The sequence below is a fragment of the Hippoglossus stenolepis genome, chromosome 1 (assembly GCF_022539355.2).
Source record: "Hippoglossus stenolepis isolate QCI-W04-F060 chromosome 1, HSTE1.2, whole genome shotgun sequence".
Lineage (NCBI taxonomy): Eukaryota > Metazoa > Chordata > Actinopteri > Pleuronectiformes > Pleuronectidae > Hippoglossus > Hippoglossus stenolepis.
Window position 1 is genome coordinate 31,651,842 of NC_061483.1, and position 22,654 is coordinate 31,674,495.

At 38.6% G+C, this 22,654-nt stretch overlaps 1 protein-coding gene across 3 annotated transcripts in view; it reads left to right on the forward strand.

The window, feature by feature from the left end:
• The window catches only part of ano1a (anoctamin 1, calcium activated chloride channel a), a 55,315-nt gene that overhangs the window by 24,636 nt on the left and 8,025 nt on the right, over positions 1 to 22,654 (forward strand). For 2 of the 3 annotated variants that reach the window (XM_035153410.2, XM_035153402.2), the window contains exons 10-21: positions 1,254 to 1,318; positions 1,825 to 1,959; positions 4,836 to 4,996; positions 5,840 to 5,925; positions 6,483 to 6,494; positions 8,522 to 8,593; positions 10,506 to 10,580; positions 11,483 to 11,684; positions 14,084 to 14,195; positions 14,377 to 14,434; positions 15,266 to 15,366; positions 16,241 to 16,377. In XM_035153410.2, the coding sequence (XP_035009301.2) occupies positions 1,254 to 1,318; positions 1,825 to 1,959; positions 4,836 to 4,996; positions 5,840 to 5,925; positions 6,483 to 6,494; positions 8,522 to 8,593; positions 10,506 to 10,580; positions 11,483 to 11,684; positions 14,084 to 14,195; positions 14,377 to 14,434; positions 15,266 to 15,366; positions 16,241 to 16,377 (1,216 nt within the window). The remainder of the gene's footprint in view (positions 1 to 1,253; positions 1,319 to 1,824; positions 1,960 to 4,835; positions 4,997 to 5,839; positions 5,926 to 6,482; positions 6,495 to 8,521; positions 8,594 to 10,505; positions 10,581 to 11,482; positions 11,685 to 14,083; positions 14,196 to 14,376; positions 14,435 to 15,265; positions 15,367 to 16,240; positions 16,378 to 22,654) is intronic. The other variant, XM_047339347.1, reaches the window with a different exon arrangement.

A 22,654-nucleotide genomic window follows, 5' to 3' on the forward strand; every position in this document is an offset into this window, starting at 1 on the left:
GGACTAGAATCTGTTTGAAGCTCTTTCTTTAAGATAAATGGGGATATTCTGTTCAGCCTGCAGGTCTGTTTTTCATTACATTGATTTCCTGTCGCCCAGTAACTCTGGAAGTGTGACCATTGAATGATTGTGGTCTCACTGTACACCACTTACTTAGCACTCAATGAAAAAATATGTAACCGTGAATATGCTTCATCAGTGGATTTATAATGCAAATATGAGGGCAGGTAAATATTTTTCTTTAATGTATTAGACATGTGCTTTATAGTGATGCATAACAGCATAAATCCTCAAATAAAAACATGTAGTTAAATAATATCTGGTGGCCAGCACAAGCAAATATTGGCTAGTCATTCAAAAACTGTAGCTCAGTTAGCTGAATAGTAACATTTAGTATAATGTATATAACGACTGCACTTCTCTTTATCAAACATGAATGGCTTAGAGATGTTTTTTTCTGAGAGCAGCTTCTTCTGTAATGTCCTGCGTATTGAGCCGTTTTCTGACTCATCCTGGGGGGGATCTCCCGGAGAATTAGGTCTTGACTTTCTCCGCTTTTGCCTTTGACACATGCACAATGCAGACGGAGGTTCTCGCAGCATTCAGGTGATGGGTGGAGCAGCAGGCATAGGCAGGATGTAACGTATTTAGTCTGCTGCAAAGATCATGTGTCTGTGTTTACAGCTCTTTGACACCAGCTTCAGCACTGATGTGTGAATGGGTGAATATCTGGTATTGTAAAACACTTTGAGTGGTCATTACGACTACAAAACAGTATATAAATGCCGTCCATTCAACATTTGGGCGTATTTTCCAGCTTGATCATCAGTCTTCTGAGGCCTTTCTTTACAAGGCATGTTTTATGTCAGCAGATGAACAACAAAGTCAAAATATCTTTATGGTTTTTTGAATCAAAGTCACTGTAACTCACACCTTCACTCTGATTTCACTGACTGAACTCCAGGTTTGACAACTCACGACTCCAGTAGGCTTCTGCTGATGTCATTAGCCTTGGGCTTCACATGCTTTTTTCAACCTATACTGTGAACATTTGAACAATGTGTTGAGTGACAAAAAAACACGATGATTGATTGATGACAGATTGTGTTTGTTTCTAACTTAGACAAAGATCTCACCATATTTTAAGACTTATTTATACATAAATGCAGGTGATTCCAATGGATTCACTTACTTTTTCTTGCCATTGTATTTCAACATTCAATGCCATTATCAGCTCATCCTTTTCTTTACAGCTACTTTACCAGGAGTGGGCCAGCTACAGTGTCTTTTACAAGTACCAGCCCATTGGACTCATCAGGTCAGATCAACAACGGTGCTATTGTCGCAATCATCAGGTCAATTAGACACATTTCCCTACTTCACACATGTAACATGGCTGGTGCTCTCAGAGCAGCAATTACTGCCTTGACCAGCCTGCAGGCAAGAAAGACAGATGAGGACTCTCACAAGCAGAATGATGCTCTTACATGGAAGCAATAGTCCTGTGGTAGGCTGAAGGAAAGAGACTTTGAGTGTGAACTGTATCTGAGGATCTAATCTCTTACCAAGCACACTGAGGGAGTGTCAGGGAACACAACACTGATGTAACTGGTTACATACAATGAGCTAAATTATTCTCCATCATCTGCAACAGTCAAGTGTCGTAAATCATTTTCTAGGTTTTTCTACACAATGAAGAATACTTTGATTTGAACATTAAGACTCTTTTAATGGAACACACTGGCAGTTACACATTGCATGGGTCATGCAGTAATAGTAAATTTGTAAATTTAAAACCTTAAACCTTTGTATCTCTTTCCACAGGAAGTATTTTGGGGAGAAGGTTGGACTGTATTTTGCTTGGTTAGGAGTCTACACACAGATGCTGATCCCTGCAGCCATCGTTGGAGTCATTGTATTCCTCTACGGCTGTGCCACTGTAGACGATAACATCCCTAGGTACACAACGCACACACACATAAAATATCCCTACTGTAATCGAACAATGCTTTTAGGATGTGGCACATTTTGATAGACACCAAAGAGTACTCACTCAGTGAACAACTGACATGTTTTCCAAAACAAAATATTTTCAAGTGCTTTTGTATTTTGATAGCTCTTTGTGTTTGATATTGAATCTGAAATATTACATCTTTCCAAACATATGTAAGCTTGTTTCACAACAAGAATTTTCTAGAATCAATTGTAAATTTGTTGTATATATGGCATATTAATATTGTTTAATAGTTAAGATGACAGCTAAGCTATAATAATAATTCCAAATCAAAAATAATAATTCTTGATTTTTTATCAGAAACAGGATGAGTTGCCAGTCTTGTCTGTGTGACAGTTGGGTGCTATGTAAGAAAATACCCCCTAACAAATTTTACTCTTTACTTGTTTTCTGGAATTTTACTAACATTATCTTTAACTATCTTAATTGTAATTTTTTCATTGATGAGTTGGTTTGATCACCTTATATCGAAGCTGGCAAAAACAACATGGTCATGTGTGGTGACATATTCACACTAGCTGGAAGAAGAAAGAGATTGACAACTTTACATCGGTTGCCTTCACTCAGGCAAAGACTTCTTTGTACATGCAGTTGTCTGCTAATGCTATCTAGGTGGTCGGACTGCCCTCTTGAGTATTGTTACAAGCCTTCTGGGACTCTGCTGCCACCGTTCAGTGGCCAGTATCGATCAGTGCAGGTACAGGAACTGATACTGGGGCAAAGCTAAACAAGAATCTACATGGGTTGATACAAGGGCAAAACCCTAGGTCACTGTTTTCATCTTCACATCTAATTGGACCAACCTCTGGACTCAGCTGTCCTGTCCAGATGTAGTTTGTGGCAACAAGAGAGACTTAAATTGGGCTACACCATAGCCTAACCTAGATCTCTAAAATTGCTCTCTCCTATTTACCTGTTGGTAGCATTGAGTGTGAGACTCATCAGTCCATCATTGGACAGGCAAGCAAATTGCCTCTGCCAAGGTCAAGTCCATCTCCCTCCAACACATGATGCTGAAGGAAGCTGTGATCAGGTGGTTGGAGGTCTCCCTTACCTGTAGCCAGCAGGGAAACACTCCCAAGATGGATGCCGTCATTCTCAGGCCACCCATCTACAGTTGGTGAGTGTAGCAAATTAGTCATTGTGTGCTGTATTGTCCTGCTTCAAAAAAGCCAAACTACAAAGTGCTACATGTAAGTGCCATATATAGGTGCAACTAACTTTTCTTTTTAAATATAAACACCACAGTCGACGATGTTTATTAAACCATTATCTTCTTAACCAAGGTGTAGTTGGAAGAGATGTGTTTTTAGCCTGCTGCAGAAAATGTGTAGACTTTCTGCTGTCCTGATGTCAACATTTGGGAGCCGGGACAGCAAACAGTCATGATTAAGAGCGGAGAGGACAGGCTGGGCTGTACGGTTTCACCATGTCCTGGATGTAGACTGGGCCCAATCTGTTCGCAGCACAGTACGCAAGTACTCGTGTCTTGAAGCAGATGCGGGCAGCCACTTGCAGACCAACCAGGAGGGAGTTGCAGTAGTCTAAGCGTGAGATGACAAGAGCCTGGACCAGAACCTGTGCCACCTTCTGAGTGAGAAGGGGAAGTATTCTCCTGATGTTGTTCAGCATGTATCTACACGATCGGGTTGTTGCAGCAATGGTGGTGGTAAGGGAGAGTTGACTGTGAAGTGTCACACCCAGGTTCCTTTGCGATCTGGGTGGGGGCTACCACAGAGTTGTCGATGGTGGTAGCAAGGACATGGGTGGGAGAGCTCTTCCCTGGAAGGAAAAGTAGCTCGGTCTTGTCAAGATTGATTTTCAGGTGGTGTGCGAACATCCACTGAGAGATGTCAGTCAGACAGGCAGAGATTCGTGCTGCTACTTGTGTTTCAGATTGTGGAAAAGAGAGAATTGGTTGGGTGTCATCTGCGTAGCTGTGGTAGGAAAAGACATGAATGAATGACAGAGCCGAGAGAGTCGGTGTACAGAGAGAAAAGGAGGGGACCCAGGATGGAACCTTGAGGGACCCCAGTAGTGAGAGGACAAGGTTCTTGTTTTGCTTACTGGGTGAATTAAGAAATTACAACTGATATTGTAAAAAAATGTTTTGAATTAACAAGAAGTAGTGATAAAACAATGGTAGATGTTCACTTGGTCTAGGAAATTACATTTGAAGCATTCGGAAGCAGCAGATGACTTGATAGATGTAGACATGTTGCAGTGTGGTTTGACTCAGAACACACCCTCAGAATAAGGATCTTTTCACATAATCCCATGCTAAAGCTTTATGTGAAATGCATCACCAAGTCAGTATAGACTTGTACATGCAGAGAGCATGTCCCTGGTTTGGCAATATGATGATTGACATATTACACTAGGCATTTGATTTTTGCCAGCCATTAGAGATTACATGAAATCTATAAATCATAGATTGATTAACGTTGACTCATTAGCCAAATTTTCTACATTCTATCCACAATATCTTTCTCAATTGTTTCTCTGTAAAATGTTTATGCAAAAATGAATGCTGTACACTGTGATATTATCCAGATTGGTGCGAACAGTCTGAAGCTAATTCCTAACTTTCATACCCTCCTTAACGCACTGGTCATATGTTTCTGAAACAGGAAGGGATACAAGGTTGACACTGGTAATCACAACAAGCCTGTTGTAAACAAAAATAATTTCTTGAAACACATCTAAGTACTAAAGTGTTTTTTTGTTCATATAATGTGAAACTAAGCCCTCCACCATCCTTTTACTGTCTCCCCCCCCCCCTTGAATAACTCATATCTTCCACCCAACTCTTTGTTGTCAGTATGGAGATTTGTGATCCAAGGAACAATATCACCATGTGCCCGCTGTGTGACCGTGCCTGCAGCTACTGGAAGTTGGTGAGTGCTTGTGGCACAGCCCGCGCCAGCCACCTGTTCGACAACCCAGCCACTGTCTTCTTCTCCATCTTCATGGCCCTCTGGGGTAAGGGCATACTCTAGGGTCCAATAAACCTGATTAGATGAGCAGGATCTTACTGATACAGGCTGTGTATCTTAGCATTGCTAGAGAACAAATCCAATTTATAAATCATAACATTTAATCCAGAACTACAAAACATTTACCCGCTAATGCACATGAAATTTACTGTAGGAATCTAGAAATGTAAACACACAGGCAGACTTCTTCTGGTGTCCCATCAAGCCACACTGCCATCTGTTAGCAGCAGCAGGGAGGTGTTATGTGTTTTAGACAAAGCTAGTGTCTTACAGAGTCACAGCAAGGTGGCCATCTGTATTCACCTAATGTAGAGCTGATGAGGGGGAAAACACTCTATGTTGGTTCCAGTTGGTTAGACTCCAGCTCCGACCTCAATCCCAGTATAGATTACAGATGGATGGAGTCTATGTATGTATTCTTATTGGGAAACTGGTTGCTGTAGCAAACTGTGTAGATGTAAACAGACTGAAAGCTATTCATCATTATACCATTTGTTAACAAACTATGAAAGTCTGATCCTATTACTCTGTTTCTGTGATGTAGAGCTCCACTCTTGTCCAGAAACTATTTAACTAATATGTCAACTAAAATAAGTATGCCTTCATGTGGGAAGCATGACCATGAGTAAAATGAGCATTGTTGAAATGTCTACAAGGGATCAAAATTTAAACAATAACCTTTTTGAATATATTCACATAATTCAGATACAGCATCATTTATTTAGACAGATGAAAATATAATTGAGTGGATGTTCACACACTGGTAGCATAGAAAAAGTGATTGTGTTTGAGTCTGTGCTTAGTTTTCTGTGTGTGCTTGGTTATGTAGCGGTGCTTTTCATGGAGCACTGGAAGAGACGACAGATGCGTCTCAACTACATTTGGGACCTGACAGGCTTCGGCGAGGAGGAGGAGGTGAGAGAGAGAGCACCACAAATACCTTCTTACATACATCAAGTGTATATAGATTGCACATTCTGGCTTTCTAGCTTAGAGTTAGATGTTAAGATCGATTCCACTGTCATATTCGCGGACTAAATATGAAACTACAGCCAGGAGGTAATGAGCTTAGCTTCGCAAAAAGACAGGAGTGAAGAGGAAACATCGAGCACTGTCATAATTCAATTACCAGCACTTCTAAAGCTTAATTATAAATAAAAATAATGTAATAATAATAATCGTTTTATTCTTTTAGACATCTGTTATTAATGTTGTCACAATAGTGACTCTTAGTGTGTATGTGCGCAATAATACTACTATGGTCATTTTAAGTTAAAACTTTAATACAGTGTTTGTGAATGTCCTTTGTTTAAATCATAATCATGGAACAGTGCATTGCCATTTGGATGAAATCATTTTGTTTGTCACTTTTCTGTGTTGCTCTAAATATGTTGTTCAGTTGCTCAGAGACAGGCACTTCTGACTGACATCATGTCCATGTGTTTTTGTGTGTGTTTGTTGGCATTTTACAGGAGGAACATAAGGTTTGGACCCGACTTGCTTACCTCTTTATCTTCTTTCTTTTTTGACTCACTGTTTCAGATCACTTCTGCGGATGGCTGTTACTTAACTTTTCCTCCTCAAGGTGTCTAACAATCAGCCTGAGCTTTTTTCAGCTGACATCTTCTCCATCTTTTTGCTTCTGTAAATGTTACATTTCGGTACCTGCTATATTTCTCTAAAAGGTTCATCCTGATGCTGGCCCTTCCTTTGGCTTCTCAAAACAATCCTATTATTTGTTACCACTAATGGCAGTGTACTTAACAGGACAGCTGACTCATATCTGCTCCTCTTTTTCCTTGACTATTCTTTTAAAATGTTTCCCTGTTAAAGAGAGACAACTCTACACCCATTAAATAGGCAGAATATCTTTCTTCCCCCGAATTGAACACTTACATTCAGAGTCACAAGAAGTTATATAAAAAATGTATGCACCTAAACATTGAAAAACGAATTCAACAGTGGATTAGGGAGCACATTTTTAATTCAAGAGAAAGAAACAAATTTGATTTCAGAGATGGTGGTGCCAGTACAATTCTTCAGGCAAGAAAAGAGACATATACCAAGCCAGAGGGTGTTATTCAAGCTTCAGTTCTTGCTGGATGAAAGTTATAATAAAATGTTGTGCACTGACAGCACAAAGACATAGGCTCTTGATGCTATTTTGATGAACTTGAGGATCAGTTAATTTCACATTTTCTCCTCATTAACACACACGTAGGACCATGTAGTACATGTGGTTTTAGGCCCAAGATTTGAACGTGTTTCCTCAGCTCACTTTTAGCCTTGCACATAGACACGTGGGCTGTGAAGACAGTGGTGTGTCAAAACCATACATTTCACAAAAAACCCACACAAACTTAAACTGTATGGTGTATAGACATTTTCTGCCGATGTGTAATTAGGTGTTTTTAAACACTATGTCATCTTTATCAAGTGATGATTTGTCAGTGTTTCTGAATAACTATAATTTTTACTTTTTAATGCACAATAATGCAAGAGCAGGTTTATGGTTTATGTTTTTAACACATGGAGCTACAGGCCAAAAGTGGCTCCGGAGCATTTTGTATTAAGTGCTTGATCTCTGGTCTTAGGAAAGTGTCAGTCTCTGTGAGTCTACAGATGCATATATAGATACAGGTTCATGGGGCCTGGCAGAGCACAGAGAAAAGAGGTATAAGGTAACTTAGCTATTATATCGAAAAACTCTGGCAAATGTATTTTCAAAACAAAGGTGACCACCACATCAAATAAACCCCATGCTATCATAACCATCATTCAACATAACTGCCCATAACAGTCTCCCTCCTCCATCTAGTGAAAATCAATAAACCTGGTTGTATTAGCCAGTTGTATCTTTTAATAGAAAATTAGACATTTTAGGTTTTGGAGGAAAAAAAAGAGGTTGCTAACTACTGTGTACTTGAACTACATGTAGTGGACGCATATACCCCATTTACACAACAAAATGTGTGTTTTCAATCCAGATTGTATATCCAGGTATCATTTTAACCTGATTATATTTACACCAGGCATTCATTTGTGTCTGCAGTGTCCAAACTGAGATATGAGATTTGATCAATAAAAATATATTTTAGCTTTAAATTGTGTGATAAAGATTACATGGATGTGTAAAAATGCTGGTTTTCTTTAAGTTAGGGTTGGGGTTAAGGCTTGATAATAAACCTTTAGTTAAACCCTTGAGCATAAAGCTGACTCTGGGCATCGTGATACAACCTTAAACTACAGGTTGTTTTCTGTTTTCTGTTGACTGCATAATCTTTGCATGGTGGGTCAATGCATTTCTCTCTTTTTCTTTCACAGAGCACCGTATTCACACTTCATCATACCTTACTCATGCTACAAAACTTAATGCAGACAAGTTGCTAATTCCATTTCTGTCTCCATTCTCAAATGTCAAAGGGATCTTCGCCACAGTTTACTGTCACTAACTGCTTACTGCTCACAGTGGTATCAGTTACTGTAACATCCAAACTGGTTTCTCTTCCAGGACCACAACCGAGCAGAGTATGAGTTCCGAGTCATGCAAAAAACAATGAGACTGGAACATTCAACTCCAAAGGTAAAAATTATTCAGTAACATTCGTTACAATCTTATTCATTCTTTATAACTTAAACTATAAAGGTGCTGTTGCAGAACTCAGAGCCACACTTTATTTGTAACATAATTTGTTCTTTGTTTGTTGCTATTTATTCTTCTAAGTATTGTTTCATTTTGTCTATTTAATGAATTGATTATTGATTAAGTAAATTGTAGCTCCTTTTCTGTAAAATCCTTTTAGACAAACTTGTGATAAAGAGACTATTTGAATAAATCCAGTGAAATAAATGAAGCTGGTATGTTTCTCTTTCTCTTTCTCTTTCTCTACAATATATATATATTTTTTAAGATGACAAACCAAAACCTGCTTAAAAGTGAAATACTGCTGTATTACAAGAGGTCAACAACTCCACAGTGAACTTTAAGGAACAGACTCTGGCATTACGTCCACATTAAAATGTTTTCATGTTGTTTTACATGACCATGGTCACGTGTGTGCTAGTGTAAACAGGAAGCAGAGTGTCTCCTCTGCAGCTTGTTTCTTAGTAACAGAATTACTACAAACAAGGAACAGCAATGGTGAAAATAAAGAGCAGGAATTTCTTTACTTGGCACAATGACGAGGTGGAACTCTTTCTGACAATAACTGAGCAGTGCTTTGCATTCACTGCTAGTATTTGAGTTGTGACTTAAAATAACCAATCAAGAAGGAAAAAGAAAAAGTCCCAGTGAGTTTCTGTTTTAGGGGCTTGATAATTCCAGGGTAATGTGGATATCATGTATATTAAGCAAAAATATAAACTAATGAATATTATTAGTGTGGATGTAACCTCTGACATTGCATATGTAGGAGTGTCATTTAACACCCAAACAACTGCACTATGCAGCAATAATGTAAATGGAAGACACAATGGATTATTGCTATGCAATATTTTCAAATGTGTTATTTTTCTATCCATATTTAAATAAACTGAAAGAAATAGCTACCTGGATATCAATCACAGATATGATACGCTTCTTAGCTTCACACTAAACTTGGAACTTTATTCAGTTGCACCATCTGCTTTACTGTGTCTCAACTTAAATTCAAATACTGTTGTAGTGGGACATTGAGGGTTAGAGAGAGAAAGCCATAACCAAATTTTGATGTAAAAATATTCGTACACACAGTAACAGTCAAGAAACAAACACTGTCCATCAGCAGGGAACTCACAATGAGCACTGACTGGAGGGATAACATGTAATGGCTGTGTCACCAGCATTTTTGAATGCTGATGAAACACTGAGACATGTTTGTATGTGGTAAAAACAAACAATCAAACAAACAAACAAACAGAATGAACACAACATATTTGTGATAACATGTCCTGGGGAACAATGTTCAGAGTTGAGCATATCCATTAGCAGCCTTTTGCCTTTTGTCTTGTGCCAAGGTCACATCTTCCTTTTCATCAAATACATAAGGGTGCATACAAACACACACACACAGGCTTGGGGAATCTGACCCAATTTTCAGTAGGCTTGAATATGACATGATAGCTCGGAGCAGAATTAGCTGTGCTCTACTGGAACCACATAGTGTGTGTGTGTGTATGTTTATGTTGTGTGGGCTGTGTGCATCAGAAGGCTTGCAGCATAAAGAGGTGCTACTGACAGGACTGTCATAAGGCTGTGGCAGAAGAAACACACATTAATGTGCACACAGTTTCAATGCACAGCTAGATTGAAGTAATGATACTATATGCGGCTTGCTTTCTGTCCCTCACATTGTTCTCTCTCTCTCTCTCTATTTCTCCCTCTGTCTGTCTGTCTGTCTGTCTGTCTGTCTGTCTGTCTGTGTGTGTGTGTGTGTGTGTGTGTGTGTGTGTGTGTGTGTGTGTGTGTGTGTGTGTGTGTGTGTGTGTGTGTGTGTGTGTGTGTGTGTGCGCTTTAGGGGGAGAAGGTGAAGCTGACATGTACAGACAGACTGCCAGCTTACCTAACCACTGTGGTCACAATGGGCTTCCTAGTGAGTCTCAATACCGTCCCTCCAGTGTTGCATCACCACACTTTGAATTTCCAACACATGTAGGACATCTGAGACAGTCCTTTTTTATCACCCTGGCAAATACATGTAATCATTGTGTCATCATGTCTGTTCATCTTGTGTTTAGGTTGATGCACTTGCATATTGAAAGCTAACCTGTTACATTTTTTGTGTAAAGAGACTTAGATTTGATGCCTTTAAACTGCACAAGCCCATGCATGTCTGTATAATTGTAGACATCTGTGTCGGCATGAAACTGATGTTAACCAGACCCATACCAATATCTTAAAAACTTGACCTGATCATGCTGAAAAGTTATAGTTTATTTTTCATTCTTCAATGAAAGGTAGATGGCATCAAAAGGCTTTCTTTCTAATGAAAAATAAACCCCCTGGCAGAATTCATGATATGTATTTTTTTTATAATATTTTAAAAAGTAACCAAAAGCAAATCTATACCAAGCCAGACTTTTATGAAATGGTCCAAAACTACTAAACTGGCCAAAAGAGGAGTTGGTGGGCTTGGTTCAGATAGTAGAGAGATACCTGCAGTCTAAGGTGGCTAATGATGCATCTGAGCTGTAGTCCTTGTTATTTTCGTTGAATAAAATGTAGCATGACTTTGTCTCTTTCTACAGGACTTCAAATTTGTTATATTGTGATTACACTACAGTTCTGTTTGACCTGTATTTATTCCTGCTAATTGTTTAGATTAAATGTATGTAATTGAGATTTATGTTTAAATTAGGGAAACATAACACGTAATAATACCTGTATCAAAATTGGGCATTCAACATGTGTCACCTGCACAGGCTGTGCCGCTCTACTCTTCCTTGTGTCAGCTGATTTTTAGATTTGGTGTTCCCCCCTTCTCACTACTTTTAGATTGCTGTGACGTTTGCCATAGTCTTCGGAGTCATCCTGTACCGGATTAGCATTAAGGCAGCGCTGCACATGAGCAACTACCCTGCAGCACGGTCCAACATCAGAGCCACTGTCAAAACCACCGCCGCCATCATCAACCTCATAATCATCATCATCTTGGATGAAATCTATGGCGCCATCGCCCGCTGGCTCACCACACTGGGTGAGGCAAATTTCCCTCATTGGAGGTGTTCTTATTACAAGAAAACATGTTTGCTGGAAAAGACAAATTAAAGGGACATAGCATGCAAATTCCACTTTATGGTGTCACAGGTTAATGTGGGTATCTGGCATGTCTACCAACCTAAAATCCTGGGAAAACACTCGCCGCTTTGGTTATAGTTCCTCTAAGTCAGAAACGCTATGCTTGAGCGACTCGATTGGCGCTCCTGGGCATTGTGTCAGAACACTGGAAGTCTCCTACAGGCCTTGGCTCTCAGCGCCACACAGCAGCAGTGTGAAGACTGAGTGTTCAGCGCCACTGTAACCTCGAACCCGACATTCAACGGTACAACAAGCGGAGAAAGCAGAATCGCGGCTGACCTTATATATACAGTCTATGGGGCTGACTCAGTGGAGAAATGCTCGCCCCAGAACAGCCAGGCGGCTGCGCGCTGGAGAATTGCTGGCGCTGCCTCGCAGCGCGGTCTTCCACTGCCAGCTGTGTGGAAGACTTCGGGCAGTGCTCAGCTTCACTGTACGCCAAGGCGTAGTTCCGCCGGGTTACAGTAGTTCCGCCGGTTACACCGACGCGAAGTGCCGCTGCGGCAGCGCAGCGCCTGCTTCTTCCCAGCTGCAGCCGCCTGGCTGTTCACACGGGATTTAGCATTTCTCCGCTGGTCAGCCCTATAGACTGTACATATAAGGTCAGCCCGCGATTCTGCTTTCTCCGCTTGTTGTTGTACCCGCTGAATGTCGGGGTCTGCAAATGATGGTCTTCATAGCCCCCCACCTCTCTTTTCTCTGTCTGTCTGCTTGTGCTGGTAGTGGATGGGCAGAGGGGGACATTTAATTGCGTGATTGGGAAATTAAAACTCCAGGACAACAAGGGGAATACAAAGTATGGATGCATATTTGATAATTCTTATATCATATAAAATATGTAATTTATGACGTTTAAAATCATGGGGGAGAGGGGGAGGGGAGCTGGCCTTATTACATTTAAAGGAACAGGCACTCAAAACAGGTCACTCTGTGGAGGGCTGTTTTATACAGGGTAAAAAGGTGCTGTTTTAAATGATCCTTGTGGTATTTTGACCAAAGTATGTTACAGACATTTAATAAGACCCCAAGGAACCATATCAACTTGTGTAAATGGGCATGCTATGTCCCCTTTAAACATGAAGCTCATGTCTTTGTTTGATGTTTGCTACATCAATGTTAAAGTTAATTTCTGCTTACACGTGATGTGTTTTGCTGTGTTGTGTTTGTTGCTCCTTCTCTGTGACATTTGAGTGTGTATTCAGTTTGTGCTTTTTAAACTAGAAACAAACATATTATACCTCACCAGGAGCCATGTTGTTTGTTGTGGTACTGTCTATTGAATTTAACTTCACCACAAACTGGCTTCTTCCCCACAGTCAGAGAAAAAATCTTTGGGCAGAGAAGACTTTTACAGTTGGGCTTTTAAATTTTATATTCAAATCATTAAGCACAACCTGGGAAATGATGTAAATGCTGTCAATGTTTTGATTCAATTCCAAGAATATTAGAATTCACAATTGAAGAATTCGGGGATAGACTGATGATCTTTGTTAGCAGCTTCCGCATCTCTTACATTTACATTTGTTTTCTAAATTTCCTAGCTAAACCCATGCAAATAGAGTGTTTTCAATGTAGCCAATAGGACCAGAGCATTACGTTACACTTAATTCAACATAGCATTTTAGAATAATATTTGTATACATTATCGTAATGTACTTACTATGCACTATGCAGCACAGTAAGGTTAGGTTGTTGCAGTACCCTCAGCAGCCTTACAGGACTAGTAGCTGTGCCTCATATACTCTCTGCTGTCATCATAACTCCCATTGGCTTTTCACATGTTGCACACTCAATCCCAGTTTCATTTATTTTTTCTTTCTCATCAATATGTTTGTATTCACGTTATCTGCTCTATGAAGAACTTTAAATTGGATGAGCTAAGCAGACAAGAAAAGGTGGAAGAGCTCTAAAATCTACCTTGAATTAGTCCATGCATCTTGTTTGCAGTTAGTTCTCCTTATTTGCTGCAGTTTTCTCTTTTAATTCATTTGTTGTTATTAAAGGGATAGTTCACCGAAAATTTGACTTCTGGAGTCTCAGGGGAAGAGCACATTCTACACCGATGCTCCAATTGGCTTCCCTTTCTAAATATGCTTCATTAAAAATGTTATAAAAGTTAAATATGACAATACCAAAACAAAATAAAAGACCATGAATGTCACTTACTTAATTTATTGAAAGTGTACTGAAAATTCTTCTACAACAAACAGTCGGCCTTAACAGTAACACTGTTAAGTGAGTAATTACTGGATGATATAGTATGTGTGGGGGATAATAACACATGTTTCTCTTTTTCAGAGGTTCCAAAGACAGACAAGAGCTTTGAGGAGCGCCTCATCTTCAAAACTTTTATCTTGAAGTTTGTCAATGCCTTCACACCCATTGTCTATTTGGCCTTTTTCCGGGGCAGGTAAGAGAGCGACCTCTCACTGCTTGTTTTTTGTACATTGTTATGTTAAATCATTAGAATCAAACTAATTCTATGGTCCACTTGTAATGTAAAAACTCTTCTGCTGCTGCTCTCACCTACCATTTGGCAAACCTTTACTTTGATACCATATACAATGCATATGGCTATGTTTGGTCCACAGGCTTGTTGGGCGGCCTGGAAACTACTTGTATGTTGTTGGATCATACAGAATGGAAGAGGTAATTCTATACTATATACGACTCCACTTGACTTAGGTTAAGGTTGTTTATTTTATGCTGTGTATGTTATATTATATTTTCTTGATGTCAAGAGGTCCCACGAAAAGACTTAACTTTGTCTCATGAGTTTCCCACTGTCATTTCGCTTGAGGTCATTGGTTCTTAGTGTCACAGTGTGGCTCACTGATGTGGTTAATAGTTGTTGAATCTCAATGGCACAGGGAAATAGATAATACAATAAAGCTCGTTATCAGAGCAGAATTGTTCTATAAGGCCTTTATAGGAAAGGAAGTATTTTTCTTACTTGACTCCAACTGCTTAACATGTAATGTACCCCTCTCTGCCAATCAGTAACAAGTATGACACTTTGTGCGTGTATCCACCGTCAAATACCGTGATGCCAGCAAGCTGGATTTTCTTCAGGTCACTTAATTCTAACAGCAGTACTGACATTAATAGCCAGAAAATACTTTTTCCATACTGGAAAGACTTACTACAAGTTACCATAGTCGCCTGCTGTCAATCCTGAAGATTAAATTTATCAGCATGACTGTAATTCATTTCAACTGACTATTAGTCACTGAATTGTAATGGACACAGCTGATAAAGGCATCAATCATGAGTCCTTGCTACGGAGGTTTAAATACAAGGATCCTTTAATATTAATTGTGTAGTACTATATGTTATATATATTTTGTAATAATCCTGAGCCTCCCAAAAAATATTTGTATCCTCATATAAAACAGCTGTGTCACTTGTCCCTGTTCTCTCATGCTCTTCTGCCTCACTTTGATCATGTCCCTCTTTGTTCTTCTCTTCTTCTCTCCCCAGTGTGCTCATGCGGGCTGCCTCATGGAGTTGTGCATCCAGTTGTGCATCACCATGCTGGGCAAGCAGCTCATCCAGAACAACCTGTTTGAGATCGGCATACCGTGAGTGCAAAGCATTCCCTGTGCAACATTCACAAACACACACACTAACACCAACAGTCACACACAGATGACAAGCAAAACAACAGATCACAACACGCAGGCTCAGCAAGCAACAGAACAAATTGTGCACACCTACTCACTTGTACTTACATGTAAGAGGAATCATTTAAATGCCTGTCTGGCTTTCAGACACACACATACCTGGAAACCAGACACACCTTGCTGAAATCTGGTAGCCTGCAATTTTCTCTGTCTTTCTTCATCCTTACAGTAAACTGAGGCGTAGAGAGTGCACCATGTGTTTGGGTCCTTTTCTTTATCATACAGTCCACCAACAGCACACAATTGAGCTGTGTCACATTTATAATTCATAGATCTTATTGAACTCCAACAATAAGAAACAACCAAATGGATGTGTCACCAACTATCCGCCAATAAATGAAATGAAACTTTGCTAATGACTTCAGACCAGGTTGTTGTTGGTCATAGCACACACATGATATCCACATCCATTACATTTTGTTTTCCTCCCCTGCTTTCTTCTGAGGCTTGCTGAATTTCTTGGCACATTACTGGCACCAGCCATTACTAATTGCAATAACATGAATTATACTAATTTCATATAACATGTATAATAATAAATTTGCTGAGCCACATTACCAACCACTATTGGTCAGAAACTCTGCGAGGTACCTGAAGGATAATCCTATTTTCATATTGCATGTAAATTAACATGTATACAATTCTTAATTAACGAACATACATGAACGTGTGTTCATGTATGTTCTGATTTTAACTTAAAGGTCCAGCATAGGTCAGGCTCCATTAACAAAGGTGAATGTGTTATTTTATCACTGTTTTTTGTTTTTTACAGGAAGCTGAAAAAACTGCTGCGGAAGAGGAAGTCAGATTCTAAGCAGGAGGAAGAGCTGACCAACAGCCTGCATCGTCACGAGAAAGACCACCTACTGGGTCCATTTGTTGGCCTCAGCCCAGAGTACATGGAGATGAGTAAGTTTAAACATGAATGATATTTTAATTTAAAATGAGAAATATATTGATATTAGTTCAAACTAATTTATACATTTTGAAATCTATTTAGATGGGCTGTGTGATATAACCAAAATCTTAAAATCCAGACAGAGGTCACTTAATTTTGAGATAATTTTTCATTACTTCTATCTTTTCCTCCATATAAACAGGGTGCCTGTGTTTGCAGATGTAAGTTCCAACTGCAGCTGTTGTCTGCTTCAGTCTCTGTGTATCTTTGTTATATGTTGTTATATGTTATGGCTGTTATCTATAGACTTTTTCAATACTGGTTGAAATTAATGTGTTTTAAAAGAGGTTATTTATGTTAATGAAAATTGAAAAGAAATGACACTCAGCCTCTATGTTGAATTTAAAAGTTTGGAGTTAGAAGATTTGTGCTGGTAAGCAAAGGAAACGGTTGGAGTCTCTGGGCTGCACTGTTGGATGGAACATGTAGGTGCAGTAAAACATAGCACCAAGTAAAACAACAACATTGCTACATTACATTACATTACATTACATTACATTTCATTTAGATGAAGCTTTTATCCAAAGCGACTTACAATAAGTGCATTCAACCATGAGGGTACAAACCCAGAACAACAAGAATCAAGAAAGTACAATTTCTTCAAGAAAGCCAAACTACAAAGTGCTATAAGTAAGTGTCATTTAAGTGCTACTAAATTGCTAGTTTAAACTTTTATTCAAGGTATAGTCAGAAGAGGTGTGTTTTTAGTTTGCAGCGGAAGTTGTGTAAACTTTCTGATGTCCTGATGTCCATGGGGAGCTCATTCCACCATTTAGGAGCCAGGACAGCAAACAGTCGTGATTTTGATGAGTACTAGAGTATGAGGCAAAGCAGCCTCACCCACCTGCAACCACATATTGTATTTTCTTGGTCTGAACATGTTACTCAGTAATTTTGGCTTGAGTCAGTTCATTGTGTGTGTCATTCAAACAAACTGTTTTCAGGAGTAGTTGTTGTATCTCTGCTGATGCAGAGGTTGAGGCTGAGGTCGTCCTCTAACCAGAAGGTCGGCCGTTCGCTCCTAGTCTTTCACATTTCGCATTCCAATGTGTCCTTGCGCGAGATACTGAACCCCAATATTGCCCACTCTCATACATAAAGTGCTGCACTACATGAATGTGTGTGTGAATGGGTGAATGGCAAAAACTTAACTCTAAAGCACTTTGAGTAGTTTGTTCTAAAATACATCTGAGCTTTCAGGCCCCTAAAAAAGAGAATTTGGAAAAGCAGCTGGCGCATTTTAAAATGAGAACTCCAGGGCTGTATCTCCATCTGAAGGGCCTGAAACAAAGTTATTTTGGAAACAAGAATGCATCACCTATATCTTTTTTCGAATTGTGTCTTATCAGTAATGACTGACTACCAGTGTTGCTAATAGTTACTGTCAATAACAGTTACACCTCATCATCGGCCCGAGAAAAGCTCACCATTGCTATTCCCTCATTCGTAGTATTTTCTACAACTAAGCAACAATCTGCCGAGTAGACAATCTGCTTCCATTTTACATTCACACGTACATGAATAGTGTAATGGTGAATAGTCATGGGACATGCTTTTTAGGAGATTATTTCTAATGTGGAGTTAAAACTCTTATCTGGTTGAGGATCGTTTTCAATTCAAAAAAACATTTTTGAATAGAAACATAGGATGTTCCCTTCAACTCCTTGATGAAAGTCAGTACTTTAACATTCTAATCTTTGGTGAATGAGTTATGTCAAGGTCAAAACTATCAGACATAACATCTGTGTTCACTTTTGCTGTTTCTATGCTCATGCTTCATTTTGGACTTATGCTTGACTTTTAATTGTCAGAGCTGATGGATACTGTGGCTCCTTTAAGATTTATATCAAGCAGTTGATCCAAGAAGATTTATATAATAAACGCAGACTGAGGCTTATCCGGTTACCAAACATCCCTGTAGCAACTCTAGTAAACTAAATTGTCCCTAACAGGCTGATGTCGAGCTTGAATACTTTTATTGACTCGCTTAGACACAAAAAACACTGAGATCCAGAAAAATCTCTTAAACTTTTTATTCAAGAAAAAGATGATGAACTTGTAATGTGCACAATCTCATAAATTGAAGCAATCACAGAGATCGAAAGCAAATAGCGTAGAAGTCAACAAAAAATTAGGGTGTCCCCACTCACTCTCTCCAACTAAACCCGCAAAGGTGAATAAATAGATAACTAAACAATAAAAATATAAAACATTACACACCTTGTATCATTAGCAAAAAATGATATTCTTCCGAAATCCCAATGCTCAAGGTACATGATACTTTGAGCTCAACAAAATTTACATTTAAAAGAAAGATTGTAACAGCAGCTTCCCTCCATTTGAGGACTGAATATTTTTGGGATGAACAACAGTGCACAAATGTCTGAAAATCTGTTTGTTCCTGTAAAGCTATCTGAGGATTTGTTGCTCATGTGTTGTGCATGTGTGAAAAGCAAACTGCGGGTAAAGTTCCAATTCTCCCCAGCAAACTCAACACCACATCCACAAAAATAAATTATCCATGAGTAATATAACTATCTATGACAATACCCAGGTTGTGTAAACAGATTTAAAAAAATTACCTCTGAAATGGATCAGTAACAACAATAGTAGCTGTGGATATCATTTGCTCCTCAGGTGTATCAAACTCTTGTTCTAAGAAAGTGAAGGGCAAATAATGAGTGTGAAGGATATAGCCTTTTTGATAAGAGAACTATTTGCTTTCATTGTTTGTCAGATATGTCTATCACATTTCCTCTGACCTCATATACGTTCACTAGTGAAGCCTACAAGTTGTGCATCACTGAATGTCTAGCCAATTGTTAAACAGCGACAGTGCAGAGCATCTGCGATATTACATGTATTGTTTTTGTCATTCTTCATTATTTTGTGTTGTTTTCAAGTAAGTGTTATTTCATCCATTATTTTCTCTTCGTAATTTATCACAATTCTGTGGCATACATAGTCAGTGGTTTACAAAAACGTTTTTATTATGGAAAAAGCAGTGTATTTCATAAATTGTCAACGATTAACTGACTATGGAATTTGCTTAAAATTTGCATTACTAATAAGTGTTTGAAAATGTCATGGATAATGACTTTAAAGCTGCTCTGTTCTTGGTACATTCCTTTGTGTAATTTAACAGGGAGCTGAGACACAAGATGGAATAAACATTAACAGGCAATTCATGAATACAAAAGAAGCAACTCAGATGTACAAAAGATACAGGAATATTCTTTCTGCAACAAATGGAAATAATAAGTACAAGTACATCATGTCCCTCTGTGTCTGCCTGTATGCCGGTTCACAGTGAAGGATAAACACACTTTATATGTCATCACTATTGAGCATCATTGTGACCATGAAGAAAAGATGTGGAATGACACACTTTCCAAGAAATTTTTGGTGTTTAAGTAAAGACAGTGTGTCTAGCTTTTGGGGATGTGAAAAGAATCAATCTCAGCATCATTACAGCTGGAATAATGCCTGTATGACCTACAAGAACAAATGTGCTTGGATAAAGATCACTGCCAAATGTAAGAGGGAGTAATTATTGTCTTTGTTATCCATGCATGCTCCTAACACAAGTAAAGGAGCTTATTTGTTTTGTATAAAAACAGCTGTGAATAGCTTCATCCTCATCATCATTGCAATAGAGAAGTTAGTGTGATACGTGTGTTCAGTAATTTAGAATGGGCTGTTAAGTACAGTGCAGTACATAATACATTAAATTAAACATTGTTCAGAAGCACACTATAAATGCTTTGGTAAGCAATAACAGAAATTAATATATCTCTTGTAATATATAAGTATAGGTTCGGTAAGTAAAATAAATATTCCCTTGAAAGCAGAATAATTCTGATTTTACAACTGCAAGTCAGCAGTATGGCACTGCTGTTCTGAACAGTACACGGTAGAGATGAATTCGAATAAATAACTTATTAAATCAATGTCTTTAAATGAATGGGCCATATGGGTATATATAATTTAAAATCCAATCAAATCCAATCAAATATACTTGTATTGTCCCAATGGGACATTTTTCTTGGGCCAAAGTGCTACAGCAGCTGCAGAACAGTACATATTACAACAACAAACAGTACACAAAGACATATCACGAAAGACCCAAAACAAAAATGCCGAATAAAAGTGAATTGAATATTGTACTTGCCCTAAGACACTTAAAATGATAAAATACTAAAAGGATATAGCCAGATGAGAACCAGAAACCGGCATTAAAACTTAAAAACCTAAGTGTGAAATGTGCTAGTCAAGTGCGAGGGTTATTAGATGCATGACTGAATCAACACGTCTCCTTGTACAGTAGCATGATGGATGTTGATATGAACAAGAGCTTGAGGCGTTTGGTCTTACACTTAAAGGCTCTGTAATGTCTGCCTAATGGTAACAGGTCGAATTTGGGGAACAGAATGTGTGACGGGTCATTAAGGATCCTGTGTGCCAGTCTGACCACAGAACCTTCGTAGATGGTCTGAAGGGAAGGATAGTCCTTTTTGCCCATCACCTTCATAGCCGGTTTTACTATATTCTCAATTATTGGCCTCTGCTGGACTGTGAGGGTGCCGAACCATGCTGCCATTCCATATCTAATTATGCTTTCAAGCACAGCAGAATAAAATATGGACGTGACGTCGATGATCACACCGAATAGTCTAAGTCTACGTACTGTAGTCATTTGAAGGGTGTCACTCATCGTGACATATCCACTGGAGGGTGATGGGATAGATGGGATTGGGTATTCACCGCTGTCCATCTGATTCCCACAAAATACTCCCGCCCCAATCCCATATCAGAATAAAAAGAAAAAATCCTGTTTTGTGGTAATCCCAGGTGACTGTTTCACACCCCAACCTGTTCTTGTGTTGTGTTGTTTTGGAGGGGTTGAATATACTATATATAATATATATAATAAAACTTGTAGTTAGTTTTTTTGGTTTTATTAAAGCAGTTTAGTTTCCAGCAGTTGTAGGCAGCTTTTTCTGATAAAAACTACCTGCCCAACATTACTTTTACTTATATTTTACTTTAAGAATTGGATACAGTATTTTGTAAGACACTGGACCAAAACAGAGATAAAGGATGAGTGAATATTGGACTTAACTTCATCTTGTGGATAAAAACTTCATGATAAAGACACTCACGGTAGATGTGTGCTGAATCCTTAGAAGGTAAAGTTGAAAAATCATTAGAAGGACACAAGCACATTATATATCCATGCTCAAACACCTGAGATGAGACAATTAAAAAAGAACTGTGAAAAACCAAGCACAGCTTAGCTACATAGCATTATGATGCACATCAGTGTGGTCATCATTGTTTTCGTTATGGAAGCAATTAAGATTAAAAAAACATCTTGATGAGACATCTTCATTTCGGGGGTATGCATTTGATGAGATAACAAATCAAAAAGTACTCTCTACAATATAACTATTTCATTCTTGATCGCTTTCCCATCTGAACAACCACAGATGCCCATACAATGATGCTTATCAACAACACACAGTTAAATGTCTAGCTACTGGACATTTCTCTTTATAATATCACAAATATGACTCCAAATGCATGGTAATATTGTTCTGTTTCTGCTGGATGTGACATATTGGCCCTAACAATTTTACAAGAGGATACGTTACAGATTCATTTTTGATATTTTTCTTCGATTTTTGATTTAACTGAGATTTTTGCCTCTCAACTTCCAACATGCAAACCCTCTTTGTTGAGCTCCACAGTAACTACTCCATCTATGTTTTCCACAAATAAATTCTTAAAGCTTCACAAATATTCGGTTGAACTTGTATAACAGAAATACAACAGTCCACTATGGGTAAAGGGAATGTGTATTGAGGCAATGGTGCAGTTTAGCAGCTTTTTGGTATCACACTAATAACTGAAGGCAAAGGAAAATTAAAAGATTAAAGGTAAAATGTAGATTGCACCTTGTTGTGTATGTTTGAGCTGTTTAGATGTAAACACATTGTTTAGTGCAGTTGTAGGGTTAGACCGTGGCTTCATTTTGGTCTAATAGATATTGAAATATAGAAGTACAGTTATCACACCATGTACTGGTGTATTAATTGCAAAATATCACCTGTCTCTGCTTTTCAAGTCTGCATTAGTTGTTCCCTATTACTGTATGTGTAATGACCTGTATTGACATGAAAGCATGGGTTAGCTCAGGAACTGAGGAGAACATATGAGTCTTTTTGT